Source organism: Callorhinus ursinus, unplaced genomic scaffold, assembly GCF_003265705.2.
Source record: "Callorhinus ursinus isolate GAN/ISIS: 27379988/994484 unplaced genomic scaffold, GSC_fseal_2.0 scaffold49, whole genome shotgun sequence".
NCBI lineage: Eukaryota > Metazoa > Chordata > Mammalia > Carnivora > Otariidae > Callorhinus > Callorhinus ursinus.
The window spans coordinates 590,989-614,919 of NW_027397111.1; the positions used below are offsets into that span (position 1 = coordinate 590,989).

General features: G+C 50.3%; 1 protein-coding gene across 3 annotated transcripts in view; it reads left to right on the plus strand.

Annotated features, from left to right (window-relative positions):
* The first annotated feature begins 2,323 nt into the window (after positions 1 to 2,323).
* Positions 2,324 to 23,931, plus strand: part of ABCC8 (ATP binding cassette subfamily C member 8) — a 73,395-nt gene continuing 51,787 nt past the window's right edge. For 2 of the 3 annotated variants that reach the window (XM_025894335.2, XM_073882836.1), the window contains exons 1-7: positions 2,324 to 2,479; positions 3,755 to 3,896; positions 8,453 to 8,574; positions 13,606 to 13,772; positions 15,435 to 15,677; positions 16,571 to 16,759; positions 23,475 to 23,639. In XM_025894335.2, coding sequence (XP_025750120.1) covers positions 2,332 to 2,479; positions 3,755 to 3,896; positions 8,453 to 8,574; positions 13,606 to 13,772; positions 15,435 to 15,677; positions 16,571 to 16,759; positions 23,475 to 23,639 — 1,176 coding nt within the window. In that variant the 5' untranslated portion in view covers positions 2,324 to 2,331. The remainder of the gene's footprint in view (positions 2,480 to 3,754; positions 3,897 to 8,452; positions 8,575 to 13,605; positions 13,773 to 15,434; positions 15,678 to 16,570; positions 16,760 to 23,474; positions 23,640 to 23,931) is intronic. The other variant, XM_073882835.1, reaches the window with a different exon arrangement.

Below are 23,931 nucleotides of genomic sequence, written 5' to 3' on the forward strand. Positions count from 1 at the left end.
AGGAGAGACCACTAGATAACCTTCAGGGACTAAGGGTGCCCCTTAGTGGGCCCCCAGAGGATGAAGTGGCCTGGACTATCTTCCTGGTTTACAAAGCATATTTATACCTGTGATTTCATTTTACTCCCCTGGGGTGTGTATTATTATCTTCCTCATTTAGAAAGGAGGAAATCGATGCACAGAATAAATAACTTGTCCCACATCACACAAACTAGTAGTGGTAGAGCCAGGACTGGGGACTTGTTCTTTTAAAATACATACATAATCACCGCTAAAAGGAAAAATAGCATTCCTGAAAGTGTGAAAAACTGAAATTGCAGCTACAAAAACACAATGGCATCCTCACAGAAAGTTTGAAGAAAAAACTTGGAACAACAACAACAAAAAATCTTAAAAAAAAAAAAAAACCTTATTAGGTGACCATGGGCACATCATCTCATGTCTCTGAACTGCGGTCGTCTTGTTCTTACAGAAAGAGAATGGTAATAACGGTAGTAATAAAGGGCAATGGTAGCCAATATATACCGCACTCGGCTCTGACGTAATAGCCATTTCCATTTCTGAGCTTCCCTGGCAGACTTGCATTCAAACATACATATTTAATGTGGCTATAATCACAGGAAACACAATTTTCTTTCCTGTCAGGTTTTTCACCTGACATTATCTCTTAACTTTTCCCCACTTGTCTACATGGATTCAGCAATCACCTTTTCAGAGGCTGTATCAATCACCCAGATTGATTAACTCCTGCTGCTGGTGCTGGACAATTTGCTGCCACCAAGTTTTCACTATTTGGGCGGATACTGCAGGAAACATCTTGTGGCTTCAGGGACATTCCAGAGTCAGAGACTATCAGAGACCTTAGGACCCTGAGCTCTGCTCTCCCCAGGCTGTTCACCCAATCCCACCTGCCCTTTGCCAGGGTGCCCAGTTCTGCTCTCCCCTCTCCCAGAGCCTGAGGCAGAGCTGAGACCTTGCCTGACAGCATCCTCTAAAGGCTAGGAGCCTCAAATCCTGGGGAAAAGGGCTGAAAAGAGCTTCCCTTGGTGTCCCCCTACCCCTGAGAACGTGTGTATTTATTCTCCATATCCCTAACTCAGGGAATTCTTCTAAAATCCAACCTAAAATCCCATTTCCCCCTTCTTTGTTCATAGGATGTACACTTTTTTTTTTTTTTTTTTTTTTGGCCAGGGACCTGTGAGAATCTCTCCAAAGGTGTAGGAATTCATTACACTGTCTTTCTAATTCCACCAGGTCCTTTCACTCCTCATGCCTACTGGTATCAGGTTAAGAATACGGCCGAGGGTGACATTCTCTTTTTCCACCCCTCCTGGCTGCCTCCCATTGCTTTCCCTGGGTTTAATTCCGTAAGTGCCTCTTTTTCAGCCTTGGGCAGGGCCCCATTCTACCCATTCACCTGACAGTCGCTGGAATGTTCTATGTATTAGATGCATGCCTGAGGGAGATGGGTGGGGGGTGAAAGAGGGGATCTGAGGCGCTGGGTTCAGTTATGCTTCCACACTTGTTGGCGGTGAGAACTTGGGTCAGTCAGGTAACTCCCTGAGCCTCATTGCCTCATCAGAAATACGGGAGAAATTATAACCTGTACTTAGCAGGAGTGTTGAGAGTTCCCCTTTGTGACAGCGCTGGATACACCGTAAAGCACCCATGAGCGCCCCGCGCGTGGGACCACTTTTGAAAAATATGCCAAGCGTTCCCCAAGGTAATGATCTTCACTGCTTTTCTTATCCGTGTGGGGTGAGGGCTTGCTCCACTCTGCCCCCACTAGGACCCTCTGATCCAAATACATCCACCCTCGCCAAGTCCAGGTGAGCCCACATCTCGGCCCTGAGGCAGTGAGCTCGCACTCCAGATCCGAACGCGCCCAATGGGGCCTCAGTCGGACCCTCCTCTCTTCTGCCCACCCCCTCCCACCCAGACTCGAGCGTGCCCACCCGCCCAGCCTGCCTTCCCTCTCTCCTCCAGCACACGCGCGCAGCGGGGCACTCAAAGCGCCCCCAAGTACATCTGGGCTCGCGGGCCGCCACAGCTGGAAAGCGAGGGCCCCACGCGGCCCGGCCCCTCCAGCTCCTGGCCGCCCCCCCGCCGTCCGCCCCCGCCCCGGGCCGGGCAGGTAATGGAGCGAGGGCGGGGTGGGGGGGGGGCGGCGGGAGCGCTGGCGGGGTGGGGCGGGGCCGCGGGCGTGGGGCGGGGGCCTGACTGCCCGGCCGGGCGCCGAGCTGCGAGGGACAGAGGCGCGGGAGGCGCGTGGAGCCAGCTGCAGCCGCAGCCGCAGCCGCAGCCGGAGCCCGCGCCCGCGCCCGCGCCGCCATGCCCTTGGCCTTCTGCGGTAGCGAGAACCACTCGGCCGCCTACCGGGTGGACCAGGGCGTCCTCAACAACGGTTGCTTCGTGGACGCGCTCAACGTGGTGCCGCACGTCTTCCTGCTCTTCATCACTTTCCCCATCCTCTTCATCGGTGAGCGCGCCGGGAGCGGCGGAGGAGGGGAGGGCACGGGCGGGGAGGGAGGAGGAGGAGGCGGCGCAGCGCGCCGCACTGCTCTCGGTCCCCCTCCGGGTCCGCGACCGCCGCTCGCCTCCCTCCGGGGGTCCCCTGCTCTGTGTTCTACCCCGCGGTCCCCGCACTCGCACACCCGCTCATCCCCTCACCCCCCCGAGGTGCCCCCGAACCCGCACCAAACACAGCAGACGCTCCGGACCCAGGGAACCCCAAGTTTTCTACCGCAGAGCCAGAGCTGAAATGGAGAACCGGAAAAGCAGAGGTTTCTGTAGGCGCTGGAAAGGTCGGGAGGGTCTCGGGCTGTACCTCCAGTAGTGCTGTGTAGGGAGCCAGGACACCCTTCCCCCAAGGCACCCTCCCTGTCAGCTGAACCTGGGCCCAGAGAGGAGCGCAGCCTGGCCTCAGAAGCCGGGATGGAGGCCCTGTGAACCCCTGCGCTTCCCGGGGCCCAGCCAGACAGTGGTCAGTAGCTTCTGACGTCCCCGGGGGTGGGGGGGGGGGGGTGGTCCCACGCGCCCTGGGCGAGGAGGGGCGGGAGCTAGGGACTTGGGTCCCCTTCCTCTGCTACCCCACCTGGGTCAGCGTCCCTGCCTGAAAGCCCTCTGCAAAGTTGGGCACCACTGTCAGGACCATCCTACATGCCTCTTCACTGGGGTCCCCCTCATCTCTCTTTCAGACCTTGAATTTTCCAAGCTGGCTAGAGCTCTGTCAACTCATACCGCGTCCCCTACCTCTGCAAAACTTGTTAATTCACTCTAATTAAGAAAAAAAAGCAAATTTTAAAATTCATATACAGCTTTTGGGAAGAAAGGAGAGATTGTCACAAAATTAAAAAAGGGAAGGATGCTGCGCAGGCATTGATGCTAGTAGTTATTGACAAAGACAAGCAATTAGAAATTGTGAGGAAGCGTATGTAACTTATGCTTATATGTGTATCAAAAATTGTACCAGCATTTACACTTCTGGTCTCAAACAAATGGTTTATTTACATGATAATTTGTCAGACAAGAGGTCAGCATAAGAAAATGAGTACTTGCATAGGTGGGCCTGCATGGATCCAGGCTTCATGCTGGGACATTTAGGTCACACATACCAGACCTGGGCATTCTCATGCACAGGTGTACAAATGGATACACTCCCCACTGCGGACCCCATACCTACGCACCCTCCTGGGGCTCATGCACCCCTTCCTGGTGAGCCAGGCTTCCCACCTCTTCCTGCCTCTCCTTGCAGGATGGGGCAGTCAAAGCTCCAAGGTACACATCCACCATAGCACGTGGCTCCACTTCCCCGGGCACAACCTGCGCTGGATCCTGACCTTCATGCTGCTCTTCGTCCTGGTGTGTGAAATCGCCGAGGGCATCCTGTCTGATGGGTGAGTGTCTCAGGAGAGTGGATCTATCCCAGGGTGCTTCCTGGAAGGCCAGGGGAGACCCCAGTTCACCTGCATTCCAATGAGGCAGTAACATTTGCTCATAAATCCAGCAGTTGTTGACCCAACATCTTCTGTGTGTCAGGTTTTCTGTGCCAAGTGCTGGACACAGGTGAGACCCAGGCCCTGGCCTCCGCGTAGCAGGGTAGAAGGAATATGGATCTCACACCAAGACCCAGTGAAACAATCCTAGAGCTTCTTAGAATGCCCCAACTCTTGGAGGTGCCTTCTTGGAAAGAATAAAAATCACTCTTGCTGAAGACCTTTCCTTGGTTCCCAGTTGTTTTCAGGGTCCCAGGTGCTCAGCCTGGCATGTGGGGTCCTCCCAGTCAGCACCCCCCACTGTCTCTAGCCTCATTCCCAAGGCCTCCCCTCACCCACCTTTCCTCCGGGCCTCACAGCACATTTCCTCACACCCCTGCCACTGCACAGATCATACTGTATTTAAAGTTTATGTCTGTTCGCAAAACTGTCTCCCGCTGAGTGAGGGAGGCCTCAGAGTTGGGTTTAATTCATCTTTGTCGTCACAGCACAAGGCACACAACGAAGCTCCAAAGACATTTATTGGCTCCATAAGAGCATAAGTGAAATAATGCTACAAGCAAGAACTCTGGGAGGGGGACAGGAGGGCAGGGCTGGCCAAGCTTCCGGGTTGAGGGGGCTTCTGAGCTGAGTCTGGAGGGGTGACGAGGGTTCTGACAGCAGAGGACTCCAGAGAAAGAGGGCCAGGGAGGCAGGAGGGAGGAGGAATAAAGGCAGGGGGAGGAAAGGTTGGGGTGGGAGCAGTGCACGGGCGCTGGAGCGTGAAACACATGCAGAGGAGTGATGGTGGCTGGGACTTGGAGATGGGGTTGGGGGCATCTCTAGAAAGGCTTCGAATGCCAGGCTGTGTCTGGGTTGGATTTTGTCAGCAGTTTGGAACAGAAGAGACACATGGTCAGCGCAGCACGAGGCGTTTCCAGGGCAGGCTGGAGGCAGAGAGAGGCTGGAGGTAGAAACAGCACTTAGGAGGTGACTGCAGTAGTCTAGGTGAGAGATAACTGCAGCCGGAAATGGTGTGTCAGCAGCAGGGGTGCGGAGGAGGAGGAGATGAAGCCGCCATCTCACGGAGGAAGGCTCAGTGACTGCCTGGGCGAGGGGGTGGTGCACGGTGGAGGGCATTTGGCTAAAATATCAGAGGTCCAGCCACTCTGAGCTGGAATCAGACTATGCCTGATTCCACTCTGGCCGGCTAGACAGCAGGGCGATGGGGTCCCCCAGCCCACACACAGTACCTCTCCCTCCCACCCCAGTGTCCCTGCATGCTGGCTCCAGCAGTAATCTCTGTGACAACTGCTTGCCTTGGGGCTCGTCCTGCTTATCCAAGTCCCCCAGACCAGCAAGAAGAATGCCTGCTGCCACATAACTAGCAGGAGAGAAGTCCACCCCCACGCCCCCATCTAGACACCCCTTCCAAAGCAGCACAAATGCTCAAAAGGGCAAGGATGCCTATGAGTCCTCAGGCCAAAAATTCTCACTGGGTTATAATTAGCGGGGTGGCAGAGAGGGAAACACCCCACCTGTGGAGAAGGTAGACCTGGGGCATCTGCTGGGCTTCTGCCACCTACCAGCTCTAGGACTTTGGACCAGCCACTCAGCCTTTCTTTCTTTTTTTTTTTTTTTAAGGTTCTATCCATTCATTTGACAGAGAGATCACAAGTAGGCAGACAGGCAGGAAAGCAGGCAGGCAGAGGGAGAGGAAGAAGCAGGCTCCCCGTGGAGCAGGGAACCTGATGAGGGGGCTCGATTCCAGGACCCTGGGATCATGACCTGAGCCGAAGGCAGACGCTTAACCATCTGAGCCACCCAGGCACCCCAACCTTTCTGGGCCTTACTTTCTCTACCTGTGAAATGATCAGCACCATCCCTGCCTTGCCCGCTTCACAGAGCCGTGGAGGATGAAATTAGAGCACGAACGGGGTACAGAATGGCAGAGCCCTGGGGCAGAGAATACATTCTCAGAACGTGGGAGACGGGAGTGAATCAGGTCAGGGACTCCCTCCTGCCTGCTGTCAGCAGCCCCTCCTGTGGGCGCTGCATCTGTATCCCGTTTCTCCCCCAGCTCAGTGCAAACTACCATTCCCTCCCCAGCAGGCAGGTTGGCTCTGGAACTGGACACTTGTCACCTGGTCTTTGTGGGTCTCCATCTGTGGGGACACTCCCCTGGGCAGGCAAGCATGAAGAAAAGACATAGGAAGGGAGCAGACAGGAAGAGAAACCACAGATCCTGCCATTTGGCTCCCCCAGGCCACCCTGGCCTGGGTTTGCAGACCTACCTGCAAGTGTAGGGGCAGGAGGCAGGGGGACTAGTTAAAGCAGTGGTCTTCAAACTCTAGTCTAGTTTAGGGTAAGCCTCATTTACTGCTTAATTAAGGCATCTTAAAATTTGTAGGGTTTCCTCTCTTTTCCTTTGGGTATGATTTTTGTGTGATGCTTTGAATTTAGAACAACCAAAGCAGTACAAGTTAAGAGAGGAAACACTTTTTTTAGCAATATAACTAGAATGTTTTCCTAGATCACCGTACACTGGAAAAAGCCCATACCTAAAGCTTTTACCGAATTTCTAACCTAAGTTAGTGTATCTTATTCAGTAAAGCAGCCAAAGTCTATTTTGTTAAGTCATGTCATGAAATATTTATTTCAACTCTGGTTATACTTCATCTTATTTAATTATATCAAATGTTTATCATTTCTACCTCCTATTGCAAAAAATGAATTTATTCAAACTTATAACATTTAAGATGTCACTTAAAAATGTGTGAGGGAGTATAGTGTTTTTCAAAAACTTACTTCAAGGAGTACAAAGGCAGGAGTTTTGAAGCCCCCTACAAAGGGTGTTGGTTGCTCCCAGTGACCCCACTAGTGACTGATTGCCTTGTACCTCCTGTATAAGTCTTTTGCTGAGAATATCCACCAATTAAGGCTTAAAGAATATCAACATTTATGGTCTCATTTAACAAGAAATTTAGAGGTCGCCTCTCTAGTTGGTTTGGTGACTTAGTGATGTCATCAGGGACCCAGCCTCTTCCCATCTTTCCGTGTGTTGGCCATGTCTTTCCCCATGGTTATAATATGGCTGCCTAGCTCCAGGTATCACTTAGGGAGGAAGGCAAGGGCAGAGGAGACATGCTCCCACATGCCTCTTCTTTATGCAGGATATCATCCTCTGCAGGCTTTCCTTTGCATCTCATTGGCCGGAATTGAATTATATGGCCACCCTTAGACCAATCACTGGCAAAGGGGTATGGAATTGCATGGCTGCTTGAACCAATCACCATCATTCCCTAGGCTGGGCACATTGCTGCTAGAACATACTTGTGGTTCTTTTAGCTAAGCAGAAGGGGAACATGTTATTCGATAAACAGCCCGCAGTGCCTCTACACCTATACGCTAGTCCTACCGGACTACTTAGGGCCCCCGCATGGCTCTTCTCATGTCTTCCCTCCTCTGTTGAACTCTTGTTCATCCTTCAAGGTCCAGCCTGGTGCCACCTCCTCTGTGAAGTTTTCCTTAGTTGCCTACCTGCTCCTTGTGCTCTCAGCGTTCAGTCCATCTGCAATATCACTTCCCTAGACTGCATAGTTAGACAGTTAGTTCTGAGCATGGTTGCCCCCTCCCTACTGTCAGCTTCTTGAGGGATGCTCAAGGGCAGGGACGCTTGGTGTGCTGGATAGAAGGAACAGTGCAAGCAAGGGCATCACTGGAGGGTGTCCCAAAATGGCTTCAGCAGGAAGAGCAGGCTGGGCGGTGCTGAAAAAGTGGCTTGAGGCCATTATCACCCGCACCTTTGGTCCCAGGCTCAGCAATGTGAGTGTTGCTTTCTGTAGGAAACTGTAAATGAGGAGACTAAGAGTACCGACCTCATGGGATTTCATGAAGATTAAGTGAGCTTATATACATCACGTGCTCAGAGGAGTGCCTGGCACAGGGTAAATGCTCTGTAAATATTGACTACCGGTGTTGTCATTACAGCACCCGGGGCCGGGGGCCAGTGCTGACCTACGCTGTTCGTGGGAAATGGGGCTGTCACTGAGAGAGTTGTGGTGGACAGGCCCCTGTACTACCCAAGGGGCCCCAGGGACAGGAACCCAGCTGTGTTCACTACCAGAGAGGGGGTTCCAGGTGAGGCTCTGCAGCTGTGACTGCCAAGGCCGGCTTCCCCATGCTGGCTTCTGTAAGCATGAACCCAGGGAGAGAAGGCCATGAGTTCCAGAGTCTGCACACTGAGCCCTCATAGCATTCTCGTGTGGACTCCTGGAGCGCTAACCGGTGGGCATGTGTGGGGTATGTTTGGGCTGGGCAGAGCTGCCAATATACAGAGTAGAGCTGTGCATATGATCCAGAGGCCCTACTGTGTGCTGAGCCCTAAGCGCAGGGCCTGGGCTGGTCTACTGGGGCACTTGGCACATCTACCTCCAATCTCTCTTTCTCTCTCTCTTTCCCCCTCTCCCCCATCTCAGGGTGACGGAATCCCGCCATCTCCACCTGTACATGCCAGCTGGGATGGCATTCATGGCCGCTGTCACCTCCGTGGTCTACTACCACAACATCGAGACCTCCAACTTCCCCAAGCTGCTGATAGGTAGGGGAGCGGAGGGGGTGGGAGAGGGGTAGTCACCTTCATTCGTTCCTCCAGGTAATGTTTGCTGAGCACTTCCTAGGTGCCAGGCACTTTTCTAGGTAGCTAGAGGTTCAGAAGTGGAATGGAAAAAAAATCCCTGCCTCCTGGTGGGAGGAGACTGGCAAGCAAAGACAGTGAATAAACAAATAGGTAGGAAAGATGCTACGAAGAAAATAAAGCCGGGCAAGGGTTTGAGAGTGATGGCAATGTAGCTGTCTCTAGAGGGTGGTCAGGAAACATCTCTGGTAAGAGAGAGCATGTGTGTATTTCAGGGAAGAATTTTCCATGCTTTGGAACAGCAAGTGCAGAGGCCTTCCGGTAGGAAAAAAATTGGCAAATAGGCCAGTGTGGGCAAAGCCAAGAAAGGGGAGGGATGGTAGGAGATAAAGTCAGGGGCCAGGAGGGGAACAGGGGAGACTCCCAGGCTTTGGGTCTGAGCACCTAGGCAGATGATGGTATTAATAACGGACATGGCAAAGGAGCATGGGATGGGGTTTGGGGAGTTGGTGGGTGTGGGGGCAGGTTGGGACATGTTGAGTTTCAGACAACCAACTCAAGTGTCAAGTGCACAGTTAGAGAAATAAGTCAGGCGTTCGGGGGAGGTCAGGACTGGAGATAAACGTTCAGAGGTCAGGGGCTTATAGGTGGCATCTAAAGCTTGAGCCTGGCTGAGGTCACCTGGAGAGAGAAGAGAAAGACCCCAAGACTAGGGCCTGCAGTCTGTGAACATTTAGAAAGATTCAAGAAGGAGTGCCTAGTTAGATCTTCTGACACTGTGTGGCTGGGGTCCCAGGCAGAAACAACAGCGATGAATGTTTGTGCTTGTTGAGCATGTACTGTGTGCCAGGCTCGGTGCCAAGCTCCTCACATGCATTATCTCACTTGATCTCCACAGTCTCCATATTGGAATCATTGCTATCCCCATTCCACAGATGTGGACACTGAACTCAGAGAGGCTACAAATAACAGCTCAAACTTTCATTTAACACTTGCTATGCATCAGGCATGCTCCTAAACATTTTATATATATTAACTCGTTTAATCCTTACAACAACACTATGAGGTCAATACCACTATTATGTCCCTTCACACAACGGGAAATTGAGACCCAGAGGTTAAGTGATTTACACTCCTCTGCCAACTAGTCGAGGGCAAAACCAGGTTTAGATCCCAGGAGTCTGGCACCCAGGCAGGCTCTTAACCTCTTCTGAGACTGTGTGTCTAACTAAGGGTCTTAGTTGGGCCAAAGGTATAAATCTGGAGGTCTGCCTCTATGTTTGGCTCCATCTGCATGTCTAAGGTCAGGGCTGTCCATCTGGCTGGTAGGCTGCGGTCAGACTGTGTATCATTAAGTCAGGCTATGATTTTTAGGAGTCACAACATCTAATTGACGTCTGGAGTCTGGAACACTCTGTGCTAAGCCAGAGACAGCACAGTGTCATGAGCGGGCAGAAGGTATTTCCCAAGCTAGTCGCAGGTCTGCCTTCCCGGGTAAGGTGGGAGCTGGGCTCCGTCAGCATCATCCAGGGCATCCCCTACCTGGGTGATGCTATGAGAGTGTGGCTGGGGAACCAGGGAGCAAGTGGAGAGAAATGATAGGTACAGACAGCAGAGAGCCTCCCTCTCCTGAAGCTTCTGAAGCACCTCCTCCTGTATAGAGAACCCCTTATTAACCCCAGGGCCTGGCTGACCAGTGCCCCCAGAAACATCCTGTCTGGGCATCTGGCAAGTTTTGTTTTCTCATTCTCCAGAAAGCACGTAATGTTCTTTCTTTAAAGCACAAATTGCTACCAATAGATGGACCGTTCTTTCTCCAAAGAATAAGGACTAACTTCCTCCATTCCCCTTTGTTAGGGTTTTGCGCTACAGAACCAGTAAGTCTAGAACAGGTAAAAGCAGAGATGATGCACCCTATGAGCTGCAGGGATTGAGGGCAGTGGGTATTGGGGAAACAGCTGGCCCTCTGAGAAGATTCCTCTCTGGTCAGGTCCGGAGTCCTGCAGAAAGGTGAACCCTGATGTGGCTCACACTGTCCCACAAAATAACTTTGGTCCTGAGGCCCCAGATGAGATCAAGGAAATGTTCTGTGAAAAAGTCACATCTGAGCAGGGAACCGAAGGATAGGTAGGAACTAACGGGGAGAAGGGAGAGGAGAATGTTGCGGGCAGAAGGAACAGCATGCGCAAAGGCCCTGAGGCAGGAGAAGCATGTTAGGAAATCTCTAAGAAAACCAGGGGCTGGAATGCAGAGAGCAGAAGAGAGCTGAATTTTGGAGGCTGGAGTGGCAGATGGGGACCGTACCAGGCAGCGCAAGCATTGATCTTCATCCCATAGGCACTGAGGCTTAGGGTGTGTGTGTGGGGGGGGGTGTAACTTATATATAACATAAAATTTACCATTTTAACCACTTTTAAATACACAGTTCAGTGCCATTAAAAACATTCACGTTTTTGTGCAACGATCACCACCATCCATCCAAACTACCCATCTCCAAAACTTTTCATCTTCCCAGACTGAAGCTCTGTGTCCGTCAGACAATAACTCCCTGTTCTCCTCTCTCCCCTCAAGCCCTAAAAACTACCGTTCTGCTTTCTGTCTCTATGAACCTGACTACTCTAGGTACCTTATATAAGTGGAATCATACACTATTTTGTCCTTTTGTGACTGGCTCATTTAACTTAATCTAGTACCCTCAAGGTTCACCTGTGCTGTAGCATGTGTCAGAATTTCCTTTCTTTTTAAGGCTGAGTAATATTCCATTGTACAGATACACCGCCTTTTGCTTATCCATTCATCCATCACCCAAGTGGTCACTTGGGTTTCTTCCACCTTTTGGCTCTTGTGAATAATGCTGTTAGGAACATGAGTGCGTGAGTTCATATTTGATCAGACTTATTGCTCCGGAGGCTAGACTGGAGGCGGGCAAGAGGAAAGTGGGGAAACCGTGAGAAGGCTCTCAAGGGGAGGTATGATGGCAGCCCCCCAGAGATAGGATGGTGACCCAGCTGGCCCAGGAGTTTAGGAGGTAAAGGAGACAGAACCTAGTAATAGGTGGGGTGTGGAGGAGGGGAAGGAAGACACAAGGGTAAGGGGAATTCAGAGCCTGAACCTCAGCAGCAGTCCTTGTGTCATACCACCGTCCTTTTCTCTCAGTCAAGCACTGAGCTTTGGCTGAGGGCTGCTATGTCTGGCACTGGGGAAATAGCCCTGGGGCTTAGTCCTAGGTCTACCACTCACTCCCTGTGTGACCTTGGACATGACACTCAGCCTCTGCGTGCCTCAGTTTCTCTATCTGGACAGGAATAGTTAAGTCCCTGCCCACGTCACAGGGTTGTCACAAAGAGCAAATCAAACCACATCTGTTAGGACCTGTGTGAGGCATATTTTCAAGTCTGGGCCCCCATAGGTGACCTCATGAAGGACCAAAGAGGTTCTGAGGCTTGGGTTCTGTCTGGGGGAGTGTAGGTGTGGAGGCAGCTTGATGGCCTCCAGCTGTGGGACCCTTGTGACCTGGGGACCACACCAAGCAGAGGAGATTATCATCCTAGTCCTGGGCCAGAGGCAGGCAGCGCACAGAAAATAGGCACTTCTGTCCTCTGTCCTGGTGCCTTTACCCAGGGACCTGAGATAGATGGCATTTGTCCCTCCCTGGGCAAGTTCACCATCTTGGCCTAATTCCTTGCCCTGGGCAGACCCCAGCTTTGATCTCCAAGAGGTGCCCTGGCATTCATGTGACCAGGCCCACCTAGGGTTGGAGGGCGGGGTGAAGATGTCTCCTTCTCTGTGGTCCCACTAGAGAGGAGCTCTAGGGGATTTAGACTGATCTTGTCTGCATATGGCTCTAGGGAGCCAGTGGGGAGGAGCTGCCCACACTAAAGCAACTCCTAAAGGGGGACTAGTTATTGCTGCTTTCTCTTGTTGCCAGCTAGCGGTGGTTTATTAGCAGGTGGTGGTGGTGAGAATTTAGGGATTAGCTTCTGACATTTAGGGTCCCAGGTCTAAAATCTGGAGATGATAATAGTATTAACAGTTGATGTCCAAAGAGCACCCACTGTGTGCCAGGCCTACTGTGCCCAATGCTTTCCATACATTGCTCACAACAACCTTTGAGGAAGTACTATTATTTTCCCCATTTTATGGGTGAAGAGACTGAGGCCCGAATGGGTTAAATGGGCTTACCCCTTAAAGTACAGGATCTGAGCCCAGGTGTGTCTGGCTGCAGGGTCCTGCTCTAACGGCTATACACACTGCCTCACAGAACTGTGACTTACATGTTGGTACCCCCCAGGCCCCCAGGCTCCACAAGGAGCATCATCATGCTGTCGTGGGCTCTGGACTGGGCACACTCAAGCTTGCAGTGAGCTTGGGCAGCTCACATCCTCTTTGGGGTCCCAGTTGCCTCATCTATAAAACGAAAGAGCAGATTGAAGAACCTTTAAGATCTTCCCAGCTTGGAAATCCCACAAGCAAACCATTATAGGATGGAGCCTCCAAACATGGGCTCCGGGTCAGGCTGGCCCAGTTCTGCCACCTGACCGCTCAGCTACCTGAGCCTGCCTTCCTTCGTCCATTCAGTCCGGGGTGGTGGCAGTTCTCCCCTCACAAGGTGATTGTAAGGAATAAGAGATAATACTTAAAGTGCTTACTTGGCACAGCGCCTACAACTTATTTAAACCGAAAAAATAATTTATTAATTACTGTAAAGGGAAATTTGGCTGACTTACAAGACAGCTTGACTTACAAGATTATTGCTGTTTTGAACATACCCATCATGATGTTTTAATGTATGTACACCAGCTCAAAATTACACACTTACAGATTCACACACAGCCCTTTACTCAGAAGGGTGCTCTCACACCCATAACATTGGCTTATTCACTCACACACATGCTTCCTCCCTGACACACTTCTTGTCTCCCCTTCTCTCCTATACCCTTGCACACATGTGAGTGCATATGTGTGCGAATCGCACACACATGCTCTCGCCTGCAGCCCTGCTAGTCTACTGGACCTTGGCCTTCATCACCAAGACCATCAAGTTCGTCAAGTTCTATGACCACTCCATCGGCTTCTCACAGCTGCGCTTCTGCCTCACGGGGCTGCTGGTGATCCTCTACGGGATGCTGCTCCTGGTGGAGGTCAATGTCATCAGGGTGAGGGTAAGCAGGCCACTCCTGGGCCACCCCAGCACCCACCTCAGGACACACCTGGGCCAGGGTGGAGCTTCCCATCAGTGTTCTGCCCCTGGGTGTGGGCCCCCACCCTGCTTCTTTGCCGAGCCCCTAGAAGGCGTCAGCCTCTTTTAGTGCCCAAAGGAGAGTTGAGACCGGTGGGAGAGGTTCGAGAGGAACATTCTGTCTGGTCCAGCTGCCCCTCTACCCCAAGCTCCCAGAGGGAGTGGAAGTGATAGGAAGTGTTAACCAAGGTTGAAAGATTCTGTGTTTAATCCCATAGAGAGGGAAAAGAGCTTCGAGTACTGGCTTCTCTGAGCTCTGGTGGTGGTAGTGGTGGTATTGTTTGGGGGGAGGGGGGTTATTTTAATGTATTTATATAGTTACGCATATACCTGAATGAGTAAATGTGGCTGCATACATGTCTTTTGTCTTGTTTCATTACCATTTTTGCTTACCCCCTTTCCCTCTCTCCCCTCTCCCTACTCTATGCTCCCTGGACCTTTCCCTCCCAGGTAACCCAGATTAGCAACCTCATATGTGCCCTTCCACTCTTGGTTTTATTAATAGAATACCGTATTCTTGTATCTATTCAAGGTTCTTTTTTCTCAACACATATAAAAGTTTTTCCTCTCAATATTCATTTTATAAAAATAGGATCATATTATATGCAGTTTTCTGCATCTTGTTTTTCTCACCCAACAGGTATCTCTTAGGACACCCTCCAAGTCTGGTATGGCTAATTTAGTTTTCTTAATGGCTGCATAATATTCCATCAAGTAGATGAGCAATAATTTCTTCAGCCATTACCCAATTGATGGGCCTTCGCTTCATTGCCAAGTTTCTGCCTTCACAAATAATGGTGTATAAACAGACTTACATCTTTATGTATCGCTGCTTTTATTTCTGTGGGAGAGAGTCCGGGGAGCGGAGTTGCTAGTTCAAATGGTCTGTGTATTTTAAATTTCAATCAGTGTTGCAGATCATCTTCCAGAAAGACTATAATCTACCAGCAATGAATAAGAAAACCTTCTCCCTGCCTCCAACGAGCAATGGGCCAGCCCCATTTGGGGTGATGAGTATCAAGTACTACTTGAATTTGCATTTCTCTGACACCCCTGTTTTAGTTGGTGATGTACAGGGTACAAAGGCCAACTATATTCCATGCCTCAAATGACCCTCACAGCACCCCGGGGATGTGACTGCCACCCACTTTTCAAACAAGGAAACATTTGAGATGAGAACTCATCCAAAGACACCTTGCTAGTAAGTGGAGGAGGCAGGATTTGAGCTGACGTTTGCATGACTCCACGTTCTGCAAACCCAACATGAAACATGGTCATGTCCTCAGATCTGTGAAATGGTATATGGGAGATTTCTGCTCTTCCCCAATCCAACTTCAACCCAACCCAACCCAGCCAAGGGAATTCAGAGTAGACCTCAAGGAAGAGTTACAAGTGGGGAGGCCCTGGCGCTGGTAGCCAAGAGGTGCGGAGTGATCCTTCTCCTGGGAATAGGCAAGAGATAGCCCCATATGTTAGAGGTCAGGGTCAAGGATGGGGTGCCACAACCTCAGATCTTTTCTGGGGCAAAGTGGAGAGGGGTGAGAAGTTACATTTACCTGTCCACGGTGACCCATGTTCCCCACAGAGATATATCTTCTTCAAGTCACCAAGGGAGGTGAAGCCCCCTGAGGACCTACAGGACTTGGGGGTACGCTTCCTGCAGCCCTTCGTGAACCTGCTCTCGAAAGGCACCTACTGGTGGATGAATGCTTTCATCAAGACTGCCCATAAGAAGCCCATTGATCTCCGAGCCATTGGGAAGCTGCCCATTGCCATGAGGGCCCTCACCAACTACCAGCGGCTCTGTGAGGCCTTCGACACCCAAGCGGTCAGTGGGGGCCCTGCCACACCATCCATTCCCCTCCCTCCAGGTTAGAGTCACAGATGGGGACCTCTGAAGGCATCAGGTCAAACCCCCAGTAGGGCCCACTGAGGAGAAGAGGCTTGCATGAGTCACACAGGGAACTGGGGACAAATCCAGAAGTTAAGGTTCATAGGACAGTCCCAGCTAGAACAGCCCTTACAATTTAGGTCATCTGAACTAACACCCTCATTGTCCACATGGGGGAAACTGAGGCCTTGAGAAGGGAAGTGACCCCACTGAATTCCCTCATGTCCTAAGTTCTTCCTTCTAGAGCTCAGTGATGAGAAAGGTGGGAATTTTCACCCATTTTAAAGGGGGGATTTAGTGGCCTGATACTTCTAAGAACTCTTAAGCTGAGCCAGGCAGAGTTCTCTCTATCTCACTGCCATGGAAACAGAGACCCCAAGAAAGGCCGTGACCTGCCCAGAGCTGGGCCACAGCCGGTAGGTGGCAGAACCAATCTCCCGACTCCCAGTCCCGTGTTCCCTCACTGCCTCTGCACTAGCACAGTGGGGAGACACTGAGGCAGATGCAGTCGCAGGTGGTGACGAGTGAGGGTGCCACCTGCCACTTCCTCATTGCAGTGCTGTGCTCCTCACATCGTCCCTGACCAGCTGTGTGACCTTGATCGAGCACTGGCCTCAGTTTCCCCATCTGGACCATGTTGGTGTTGATAGGGCCCACCTAACTGTGTACTTGGTGACTCAGTGATTTCTTCCTGGAGTTCACCCGTTTGCAGCAAATATGGCTGCTGGGTTTCTCCAGGCAGTAGGAGCTAGGGACTTCCTGGGAGGCCGGGCCCTGCTGCGAATGGGCCCTCGGCCCTTCTGACCGGGCCATGGGTTCTCGCTGGGCAGCAGAAGGACTTGCAGAGCACGCAGGGGGCCCGGGCCATCTGGCAGGCACTCTGCCACGCCTTCGGGAGACGCCTGGTCCTCAGCAGCACTTTCCGCATCTTGGCTGACCTGCTGGGCTTCGCCGGGCCACTGTGCATCTTCGGGATTGTGGACCACCTTGGGAAAGAGAACCGCGTCTCCCAGCCCAAGGTAGGTCACCCCAGGGGGAGAGCAGAGCCCCCTTTGGAAGATTTTCCCTTGTACATGAGAATGTGCAAGAGGTCAACGTGTGTGCACTTCAGCTGCACTGGGTCAGCTCCCCACACTGGCACAAAGCCCTTGGCAATATCTCCCTCTAGAAGATGCTCTGCATCCAGTTAACAAAAATGCCAGGAGGCAAGCTGGTGGGAGGATTTACGGTGCCCCACTCTCCTCACCATACCATCACTGCCATAATACCTCTCCCAGGTAGTAGTCATTCGGAAAGTTGTAGGAAGTGCATTTGTTTACCCAGCGTCTAGGGCTTCTCTGATTTGTTGGATATGTTGGCTTTCGTTTACATCATCTTTGTAGACTCCAAATAACTTCTCATGATCTGACTGCTTCAATTCTGTATATTCTGGCATCCAAGGTTCCACAGGTGCATCTTGGAGGCTGCTGTTGGCGGTGAAGGGCAAGGGAATCCTCCATGGGTTTCTCCCCCCAATTCCAGATTTCACTCAAAGCTGCCCCAGTTTTATGAATATGTTGGACTTTCCCATTAAGAATTCTTTGACAAAAGGATTCCATGTCTTAAAAATACTTCAAACTCATTGGACTAGATGGTATCTAATGGCCTTTGCAGCTTTAAAGATGCTACAGACTGAAATGTGTTGGACCAAAGAGGCAAGAAATCTTTCTGAGGGTTTATTTTCCCTGCTTGGGGCAATAGCATCCACTCTGGGGATGGAGTGGGGTACTTAATTCCTTCCTCTGTTTCTTTGCCGCCACATAGGTTCAGATGGTCACAAAATGGAAAACTTTTCACCTCTAACAAGACTCAGAGTTTTATTTTCCCAGCAGAAGTATCATTATAAACTTTTAACCATCAACAGTCCGAAAATGAGGCTGAGAATTGCCAATTAGCGATCTTAATGATTTATGACACTCCCTTGTGTCACACTATTCATCTCATTGGCTCTAAGATCTCAGAGAGCATTTAATCCTCGGGTGGTTTATATTAATTTTTCCCACGGGTATAATCAACCAGCTGAGTACTTCTGGTCAGGAATATGAGATACTCCAAGTCTGTTTGTCTGATTTATTCAGCAAACATTTATTGAACCCTACTGTGTGCCAAGCCCGGGTTGGGCTGTGGGATTCCAGAGGCAGTGGTTATGATGGAGCCTATTAACTATAATAACAACCACGTGCTGACCAATTAATGCATGCCTGGCTGCTTGTGGGAGTTATCCATGTGCTGTCTCCTTTCACGCCTAACACAACCTTTTAGGGTAAATACTTTTTTTTTTTTTTGGTAATAGCTTTATTGGGATATAATTCACATACCATACAACTCACAAGGTAGGTATTTTATCCCCATTTTACAGATGAGGGACTTGAGGCACGGAGAGATTAGACAGTAACTTTCCCTAGGGTTTCTCAGCTACTTTGTGACAGAGTTGGGATCTGAATCCAAGTCTCTTTCACTCCAGAGTGTGGGCACTAGAACTGTCATGCTAAATTGACTTACTATTATCAAGCCATCACCTCTGGCTCCAAGGATTGTGAAATCCAATGGAGGAGAGAAATCCAAATCAAAGATTTTTCTACTGTGTCTTAAACGCTGCTATTAGGGCATATATACAGGGAACTGTGGGTAGAGGGAGTGACTAACTCAGCCAATGGTCATGGACAGCTTCATAAAGGAACAAGTATTTTGCATGGGGCCTTGACATAGGAGTAGGAGTTAGCCAGGCTCAGATGGGCAGATTTCTAGTTCAACAAGAATGTGAGGACGCTTCTTGCTTATTTAGACCTTGATGGCTTTTGAGGCCCTCCCTGGCTTTTGAGCCTCTGAACTGTACTTGGCCCAAAAAGAGAGCGGAAAGGGCGGCTTCTCTTGTCTACAAGAGTGTCTCCTTCAGTTCTAGTCTGACTGTAGAGGACTCCAGAATATTTTACACTCATAATCCCACAGAAGCAAGAGCCCACTATCAGGAGGGAAGCGACACTGGCCAGAGCCCTTCTCAGCTTGTTCACACCATTGTCTGCTTCCTGTGTTTCCCAAAACTCTGGTGGGGTTCTCCTGGAGAGAGAACTCTGAGGCAGGATGTGCCAAAGAGGTAGGGAACACAACACTTAGAATCGTGGTTCATCTGAATGTCTCTTTTTTCTTTATCTATATACCAACCCTGGGATTTATTGCCCTCTCATTGGAATGCTCTTGTCCTGGTTCTTTGTTAGTCTGTAAATCCCCGAGACAGATGGCTCTGCCTCAGTGGCAGCAGGCCTTATCAGATTTAATATTTGTTCCTGCAACCCAAATGCAATCAGCAAATTACAGACATTGAAACAAGAGGTGAAAGTAAATATAAGTCTCCAGTGTCAGCAACAAAGAATCCTCAATCGTGTGGTCGCCTGGGATATGGCTTAATTCTCATTTGGGCTTCTGGCTCCAGAAAATGGGGGAAAGGGGTCATTTGCTGAGGTCATTTGGTTCATCCCCCTGCCTCCCAGCAGCTGTCACCCAGGGACAGGTGCTATTCTGGTCTTTATGAACCTACGAAGACGCTCTCCACGAGCAACCCTCTGTGAGAAAGCCCTTCTTTGGGCTCAGCCTCCATCCATGCTGCTGCCGGCTGCACAGTGGGGCACCATTGTTTACTTCATTGTCGGTGGCCGCCTGGCCTCTCTTCCCTTTCCAGGACACTCACTGTTGGCAAGAATCACACTGCCCTTGGAATCCGTGAGGACAAACATCATTTCTTCTTTAATTCCACTCCCCTGTCTTCTCTGCCACTCCCCTGGGAAAGCTGAGACCCAGGCTGGGTGCAGCCCATGACCTCTCTCTCTCTCCAGCCCCCTCTCCGACCTAACCCCCACCCACAATCTGTCACCTGCCAAGGATGCCACTGATCTGACTGCAGGGCAAGGGAACTGGATTCGTAAAGAACTGCCAAGCTTTGCTCTAGGCTGTCAGCTGAGCAGAGAAAGAACAGTATGGCTTTGGTCTGAGGGCCAAAGCTTCCAAAAGCTTCTAACTTCAGAGGGGAAATGTGTGTGGGTTCGTGAGTGTGAAAATGTTTGTTTCTGAATGGGTTCTCCTGGGAACCATTTATAATTCTGTATGTATATCCTTCTATTTGTCCTGTGTCTCTTGGTTTCTCTTTTTCCATGTGTGTCTATGTCTTCATTTGGGTACACGCATTTGTAGCTATCACTGTGGGTGACTGTGTAAATTGATATGCATTTCCATGACTTTGTGATGTCACTATGTGGGTTGGTCTCTTCATGACAATGCCCACGCAGCAGCTCTGGCCTGGCATGCCTCCCTTCATCTCACTAGCCCCTCTCAGCCCCCAAGACTCAGCTTAGATGTCACCTCCTCCAGAAAGACTCCCTCTGGTTGGATGAGGTGCCCCTCCTTTGTGCTCCCATAACATCCTGGGCTTGCAGCATCCAACACCCTTTGTCTCTTTCCCACCTTGACCCTGAATCCCCGAAGACAGGAACTGCATTATCTGACCTCCTTGTGCCCAGCACCCAGCTCCATGTCTGACACTCAGGGGCACAGGAGACATGATTCTTCAGGGATTCATAAAGAAGCACTCACCTACTGAGTGCTTATGCTTACTAGATACTTTCACCTGCACTGTTACACTGATTTCTCACAACAATTCTCTGGGTAGAAACCCGTTGTGGCCTCATTTTACAGTGAGGAAACTGAGGCTCAGGGAGATTGAGGTACCTTACATAAGGACACAGTGGCTAATATATAACGAGTCAAGACTCAAACTCAGATATGGCTAACATCTAAGTCCAGGCTCTAAACCACCATGTTAAATGGCTAAAGATGGATGGGTGGGTACGTTGGTCCATGAGTGGTCAAAGATAGCTGTCATGGCTTTTTCCCAGGGCCTTCCAGGGCTGGGACCGATGGGCAATTGACTTCTGGCTCCTGCCCAAATAAGAAGCCAAAGCCCATGTGATCCCTGTCCATTAAGCTCTAGAGAACAAGGGAAGGCGGCCTTTGCAGCCATACCTCTGGCCAGGCGGGGGCAATGAGGCTCAGAACCATAGAGCCAAGAGTCCTAGGTTCTAGTCCTACCTGTGGAATGAACCAGCTCAACTGCAAAATGGGCAAGTGTATAACTTCTATAGAAAGCAGATGGGGGAGGAAGAGCATATGCATTGGTTAATTTCAAATACGTATTGAGCCTGGAAACAAACACTTCCCTGAGAGCTTGTGAAAGTGTGAGACTAGGGCATCTGATCTTCCGAAGCATTTAACTCCCACCAGATGTCCAGTTGTAGGTCCTTGGCCTTTTCTCTCCAGCCTTCAAAGTGTTGGGCAATGTCCATGCCCTCACACCCATTTAAAGCTTCCCAGGGCCTGCCTTCCTTGGGCAGGACCCTGGGTCCCTTTGGCTAGTCTAGTACCCAATTCTTAATAAAAACTTAGCTCTTCTGGGCCCCATCTCTTTTAGGCTGTCTCTTTGAAGAGAGATCTAATAACACCCTAATGACTTAGACCTGCAGGGAGATTTTCATCTTAATAGGCCACAAGAAGTTGACCCAAAAAAATAGTTTCTGCCCCAACAGTGTGTGTGTTGTCGGGAGAAGGGGTCAAGGTTTCGCCTTGAAAGCTGTGAAAAAGGAATTAGTTGCTTTGCTAAAAATGTACAAATAATGAGCGTATTTAACAAATACCATCCATACTCTAACCAACATATGTGATCAGGTGATTTTTCGAGTCCACATTCTCCAGCCCATGTGTTTTCTGATCATTGTGAGACAGCACATGCGTGGCATGCTCGAGGGCTTTTGTAGCAGTCTGTTCCCATGAGCATCAGAATATACCCAACTATCCCCTATGGATGCACATGGACATGGCTTTTCACCTCTCCCTCTGCTGTAAACCAAGGATAGAACACCTTCATTTCCTGATGTTAAATGATTTCCTTTGGGGAAGTTCCCAGGATGTGCTTTGTTGCTTTAACATAATGGACTCCATTCTCCAGAGCTGGGTCTCTGTGGAAGATGGTAGAACCGAAGAGTTCCAAAGTGTGTTGGGTCTTCCCAAGCCCGTGTGCCTTCATCTTTGACCCAGAACCAGCCACGTGGCCATGGGTCTGTCCCCCACAAGCTTGTAGGAGACTCGAGGTCAAGAGGCTGGGTGAGGCTTAGGTAGTGGATCTAGGGATGTTTTTGGCATCACACAGGTTCATGTTCATGTTCATGTGTTCTGCCTTATCAGCATGTGACCTCGAGGCAGCCACATAACCATGCTGAAACTCCATTTCCTCGTACATAAAATTAGGCTCATAAGGGTATTCTCATTGGTGTATTGCGAGGATGGAATTCTGCACCTGACAAATACTGTGTCCTGCCCCTTCCTTCCCTGCAGGGTCAGGTCTCAACCCCTGCAGCCTCATTTTAAGGTCCATTTTGCTGCTTCCAACTCATCGCCCCCCCCCACACACACACACCTCCTTCCTTCTCCCTCTGCCTTTCCCTCTGGTGCTTTGATAAATGAGCCAGAGTCGGGGACTTCAGGCCTTGGTAGGCCTTCCTCTAGGAGACTTTAATTGTCTCTCTGTGCCTGCTTCCTGCTGTCCCCAAAAGGAAAAGACTCCTGTCCCACAGAGCCAGGGAGAGATAGTTCTAAGTTGCATGAAGCAGTAAGGGCTGGTTGAGAAGGCACAGTTGAAATGAGAGGCAAGATCTTTTGTACCATCAGACCATCAGAAAGCTCTGTATCCATGATCCAGGAATTTCTGACTCTAGGAAAAAGACTCCTCTTGGTGTTCTGACCCCTTGGGCCTGATCCTGGCCAGAGACGTGCCCTCAGACTCCTTCTCATCACTTTGTTCCCACCACCCTTCACCCTGCAGCAGCTCCCATACCCTGCAAATAGCTTTCAGAGTTCAGGGCAGAGTCTCAGGAAGGGGAGAGTGCTGTCTTCATGGAAACATTGATGTGGTTCTGCTGGGGAGCAAAGGACTTAATCAGGATCAAAGTTTTCCTGGGAGCCGTTGATGCTGAATTTGGAAACAGACATGCTGTTGTTTCCTGGTATCTTTAGCAACAGAGTCAAAACGTTTGGGTTTTTTTCCCAGTGCTTATCATCTGAGATCTTGTTGGAGGTGTAGCAAGAGGACAATTTCAAAAGAGGTCCCGGGAGCCCACGAGGCTGGGGGGGCTTCTGAAATCTTCTCAGTCCATCAGAGGTGATGAGTTTCCACCTCGCCTGGGAGCACTACAGTTTTCCCACTGGACTTTTCTCCCCAGAAATTTCTACAGGGCTGGCTGTTGGTGAGTGTAGGACAAGACCTCAGGTCATTCCGGGTTTTTTTGTAGCAGAGAACACACATTGTGGGATTTGCTCAAGCAGTTCTGGTTTTGGCTGCTCTGATTCACTCTGTTTATTCTTGTTCCATTCAGAGTGAGCTCCCCTGGGCCTGGTGGCCACACAGCTGAAAGTCATATTTATGGGCATGAGGTTAGAGCTGGGCCACACTCTGTTCCCCTAGGTAGGATGATGAAGAGGGTATAAGCAACCCTCCCTGTGGCTAGAAGAATGTTTAGTTGGATTTATCAGTCTGATTTTGCCCTTATACCCAGCTGCACAGACTTTGCAAGCATGGAGGGTACTATAATAATGGCCACCATGGCACAGTAACAGGTATTAATGGTGGTCATCTCCAAATTCTCTTTCCCATAGACGCAATTCCTCGGGGTTTACTTTGTCTCATCCCAAGAGTTCCTTGCTAATGCCTACGTCCTAGCTGTGCTTCTGTTCCTCGCCCTCCTACTCCAAAGGACATTTCTGCAAGCGTCCTACTATGTCGCCATTGAAACTGGAATTAACTTGAGAGGAGCAATACAGGTACTTGGCTAATGATGTTTTCACTTCGCAGTAAAAACCACAGTATTCATCCTCACAGGCACTCAAGAATAATTCTGCGGTGAGTTTATCTTTCTGTGGTTGCCCTTTAGCAGTGCTTTGAAACAATAACTGTTGACAAAGCAGTGTAGGAGGGTGGAAAGTGCTTTGGGCGGGACTCGGGGAGTGTAGGGGTCCAGCCTTGGTTCTGCCTGGCACTGGGTCTGTGATGTCACCTGCTCGGCCTTGACTGGGACAGACATTACTGATGGGTCACCTCACTCTTTCCTGCTGA